At 32.2% G+C, this 5,000-nt stretch overlaps 1 protein-coding gene across 3 annotated transcripts in view; it reads right to left on the minus strand.

Annotated features, from left to right (window-relative positions):
* The window catches only part of LOC144979435 (lysocardiolipin acyltransferase 1-like), a 30,463-nt gene that overhangs the window by 23,299 nt on the left and 2,164 nt on the right, over window positions 1–5,000 (minus strand). For all 3 annotated transcript variants that reach the window (XR_013646699.1, XM_078926084.1, XM_078926097.1), the window contains exon 2: window positions 740–977. Coding sequence is in view for 2 of the 3 variants with exons in the window: in XM_078926084.1 (XP_078782210.1) it covers window positions 740–916 (177 nt within the window). In the remaining variant the exon portion in view is untranslated. The remainder of the gene's footprint in view (window positions 1–739; window positions 978–5,000) is intronic.

A 5,000-nucleotide genomic window follows, 5' to 3' on the forward strand; every position in this document is an offset into this window, starting at 1 on the left:
ACGTTGTCAACGAATCCGAGCATTACGTGTGATGGGAGAGAGTTCCAAAAATGGGGGGCCGAAAATTGAAAAGACTGTTCACCTATTTTACACAATGGCTTAGGTTTGACAAGGATTGATTTTTATTGGGGACATATATGTTTAGGAGGTCTTTAATATAGGAGGGACTGTTGGTGCTCAAGGATTTGTAGACAACAGTACAAATTTTATAGGCAACTCTTTTTTCCACAGGAAGCCAATGTAACTCAAAGAGAAGGAGAGTTGCTGACGGGTATTTTTTGTAATTGTGTACAATGAGTCTGGCTGCGTTATTTTGAGCAACCTGAAGTTTGCTCATTTTGTCTTTAGCTAAATTCACCCAAAGGGAGTTAAAATGGTCCAATTTAGATAAAACAAGGGAATTAATTAAAAGTTCTGCTATATGCTTCGGTATTAAATTACGAATTTTCCTTATTTTTTTTCATTTCTTTGTACATAGATTGTATGGTGTTATACACGTGGCTTGTCATGGAAAGATCTTTATCAATGATGATGCCAAGGTTTTTTGCTTTATTTGAAAATTCTATTGTGCTATTTCCGAGAGTAATAGGTGATTTATTTGCCTGTTTCAGGATACTCAGCCTTCCACACATTAAAATCTCAACTATCATTTAATTTTAACTTATTATGGTACATCCAAGATAGATATGAATTTAAATTTTAAAATCTAATCAAATAGTTGTGAAAATTTATACTTTACCACTGCAAGTAAAAACCAAAGATTAATAAAGAAATCCATGATTCGTCGGCTCAACCCTGGATTCAGAAAAATAACAGGAAGTGTTGGCGTTACCATGACAATGGTACCAAGGGTGCTTGATAGAAACAACATCAGCGCCATCAAAATTCCTCCAATGGGACTTCGAAAGGATACCATTTTGAAAACTATTGTTTTAGGTGGATATACTTCTTTGTCTCTGTAGGTACTTCACTTCATCCTGTGAAAGAATATGTATACTGAAGAACATTGATATAGTCTAAACAATTACAAAAGAAAAATGTAACTGTGTGACTAAAACTAAAAGGGCCCAGAAGCAAAAGTACAGGAACAAAAAAAATAATATTAAATTTAAAAAGATAACACGTTCAAGCAGTGCTCCATCAATTAAAATAAAGCTGATTTCAATTTTTTGTCTACTTAAAAATATGTTTCCACTACCTTGATTATGTTTCTAAGCAGGGCCAGACCAAAAATCTGAAATCTAGAGGTGCCCAAATGAGTAAAAAAATATATAGTAAATGAAGATACAACACAATGTAAATGACATTTCAGCCTTTTAAATTTAGTAATTTAATATTAGAGAGATAAGATATGATTAAAGCTTTGTGATCAGCTTTTGCATTTGGCTGAAATTGTCAATTATATAATTATACGCATGAATACAAATATTTAAAAAATTTGCATTTTTGTGTCAAACTTAAAATGTAAGTATTTTTTTTTCAATTATTATTGACATTGGTTATCAAAGTCCGTAATCTGTCATCCTGATATATTTAGGATTGTTACAGTCCAGTTACAACAATACCTACAAGATGTCAAAATTTGAATCAACATGGCAACTGCAAAGGCAACTGTCCGCAGACAGAGGATGTGTAAAATTAAAATATCAATTTTTTCATATTTTCAGATTTGACTGACTTAGATAACATATTTGCAGATAACACTTACGTTTTCAACGCCATAAGTTCATAAGATCTGATAAAGACAAGTTTACTCTACAAGAAGACCTTAAAACTACGTAATAAAATGTTGGAATGGAGTGATACATGACTTCTTCGGAGCCATCCAGAAAAATGCAAATCATGAAGATAGGAAGGAAATAAAATTGTGGTTGTAGGACTCCATGGCTAGGATGGGTCTAGATGGCCAGTGATCACCGAATCACTAAGTTTATTAAATTATTAAAAAACTAAAATATAGTTTACCTTGTTTAGGTCTAGTGGACAACGAATTATAGGAATGAGAATGAGCCTTACCACTGCAAAATAGGTCTATAACAGCTCTGGAACAAATTCATCCAAAGAAGGGATTGGGGTTTATTTTTATGATGAGTTGAAATTTAAGGAACATATTGGTGAAAATGTAAAAAAAAAAAGGCCAACCAAATGTTTGCAATTATAAGAAGATCATAATTTCAAAACCCGAAGGAGAAGAAATTTCCATAATTATATAAATCACTTCAGGGGAAGAAATTTCCATCATTATAAGAAATCACTTCAGGGTCACCAGTTAAATCTAGAAAAATTTTTCAAGACCCCCATAATTTAGTCGACCTATATCCGCAGACCGATCAGGTTTCGCTATCAACAAAAGATGGGTGTCACAATTGATATGTTGAGGGAAATAACTATACATGACATGTTATAAGGGGTTAGTGTTTTTGTGTGAGTGTGTGTGCTGTATCACGGCGCCTGGCATTGGAATTAGAACGAATGGTGAAGTGATAAGAATAAGCAGAGAGGCGTCGATGATGCGAAACAGTGATAGTCTTTGAGTGGCCGTGTGTGACTGCTCGTACCTGTCAATGTCACAGTAAATAAATCAGTGGCCAAAATCACTGGTTGCATAAAAAAAAAAAAACTTTAATTATAATTATAATCTTTTATCTTTTTTTTTTACACTGGCTGGATGAAATTAGTTCGAGGAAATCATGTTCGAGGTAAAAATTTGTCCGAGGAAGGAAAGGAATGATAACAAAGAATAACAAGGTAAAAAATTGGGACCGTGTGATAGAGGAAATGGTGTTCAAGTAACCGTGCTGGACAGTTTATTTTTTTTAATGATCGGACTGGGGACGTATGGCGGAAAGCACAATAATGACAGGAAAAGCATTTTCTGCATGGGCAACATAATATATCAAAATCTAATTGAGATGTGGTGACTATAGTTGCTGTTTTTGATAGATCAACTCTTCCTGGAGCTGTGGTAGCAAAATGGTGGCGAAATTTTGCTCCTATATATTTTTTTAGGATTTTTTACCGAGCAAAAGTGGCGTTTTGAAGACACGAAGATTTTACTTTCGTTTTTAGAATGGATCAAATGAGGTAAGTGAATCAACAGTTTCCATTTAAAGTTAACTTTATGTTTTGTTTTTAACAAAAGTTAGATGTATTAACTACAATTTGTATGATTTAAAAATTTAAAAAATTATCTCCATCATTGTTTATAAGTTATTTCCTGCATATGATGTAATCGTGTTATTTTCGTGTCTCCGATGTGACAAAGGAAACTTAATTCTATATATCAGGCAATCTTTGAAATTTTTAACTACAAATTTGTTCAAGTGACTAAAATTAGGTCTAGGAAACTTGTAAAATTAACAAACAAAAAAAAATTAACATTTTTAGTTGTTTTTAGAGTGAATAATGGGGTATGGGAGATTTCGTGTCTTCAATTTTCTGCCCATGCACCAAATTTCAATATCCTATTTTATTATTAATTATGAAAGAAAGTGTTTGAAAATTGATTGGAGACATTAATCTTGCTCTGATTTTGTGTTTTAAACTTTGATTTTTGACTTGAAATTTTAGAAAAAGTTTTTTTGAGCAAAATAAAGTTTGGTGTCACCTGCGTGGGCACCATCTGCATGGGCACCAGAAATTCTGAAATGTGTTAACTTGGACATTGGTGATGAATATACAGTTCATAAATGTAAACTTTGGTAACCTATGCTGAATATTTCAATGTAAGTACAAATCTGAACATTTTTAGCTGTTTAAGAACACAAATTGCTAATCAATTGAATTTTGTAAACAATTTATATTAAATATATTGATTCGCTCTCTTTCTCATATTTTTTGTGTCACCACAACATTCACTCTGCTTTCCGGGAGGATGCAGCGATGGGATCTGGACATCTGATCTAAAAGAATTTTATCCAGTATGAAAATTTTGATTAGCTACAATACAAGAAACACAGGCTTGAGAGATTTTACTCCAGAACTGTGAGTTTGCTAACCGATAGGGATAAAATCGTAATAGCACGTATATACTGAATTACATGTTGAAAGGAAAAAATTCCGTACGACTTGCCAAAATGTTCTAGAAAAAATTTGTAATGCGATTATAGACTTATTTATATATATATATATATATATATAATATATATATATATATATATATATATATATATATATATATATATATATATATATATATATATTATATATCGCTTTATTAGATTCATATCCTTACACTTGAACCTCTGTGATGTAGCAAACAAAAGCTGTAAGTGTGAATTGTTGTTCTTAAGAACGCCTTTCTTATGCGTAATTATGAGCCTTATTTTCTAAACAGAGTAATGAAATATATTTAAAGCAGTGGAAATAAAATATGCTTAAAGTAGTGCTCTTGTCATCAACTCTGTCTTTATATATTGCTTTTATACCAGGTACTGGAGGAGAGGGAGTTTCACCGTGCAGTTCTCCCAAGGAATAGCGGTACAATTTATTATGCGTATGTGCAGAGCAGAGTGTGTGATTGGTAAAAAAGGACCCTCCAGACATCTATTCCTGGGTTGTTGTCACCCGTCTTGTCAATACAATTGAAAACAAGGACCCATTTTTTTTCAAAGTTGAAATGAAAGTTTAAAATATTACAAAAAATTTTTTTTCGTTATTTGTCTCATGTAATTATCCCCCTTGTTGTATAATAAAGTTAGTTTCAATACAAAATACAAAAGATATTCTGTTTGTTATTTATTTGAAACAATTGGACCTGTGTAAATGTATTTTGAGTCATTTGTCACTTCAGATTGTTAAAATTTCTTTTCATTTTGCCTTTCTGTGTAAACCGGGGTCACCGTTGGTTGATTGACCTACTTTTTAAAGTTACATAATCGTCTCCTGCTCATAACTTTTACAAATTCTGAATCCTCATATTTCAAGCTTTAAAATTATATATGTTCAGAAAAGCGAGTGGAGCAGGCACTTATGTTGGTAACAACAAGATATGAAGTGAA

Source organism: Berghia stephanieae, chromosome 1, assembly GCF_034508935.2.
Source record: "Berghia stephanieae isolate SIO BIC M18660-M18661 chromosome 1, UCSD_Bste_1.3, whole genome shotgun sequence".
In the NCBI taxonomy this organism is placed as follows: Eukaryota; Metazoa; Mollusca; class Gastropoda; order Nudibranchia; family Aeolidiidae; genus Berghia; species Berghia stephanieae.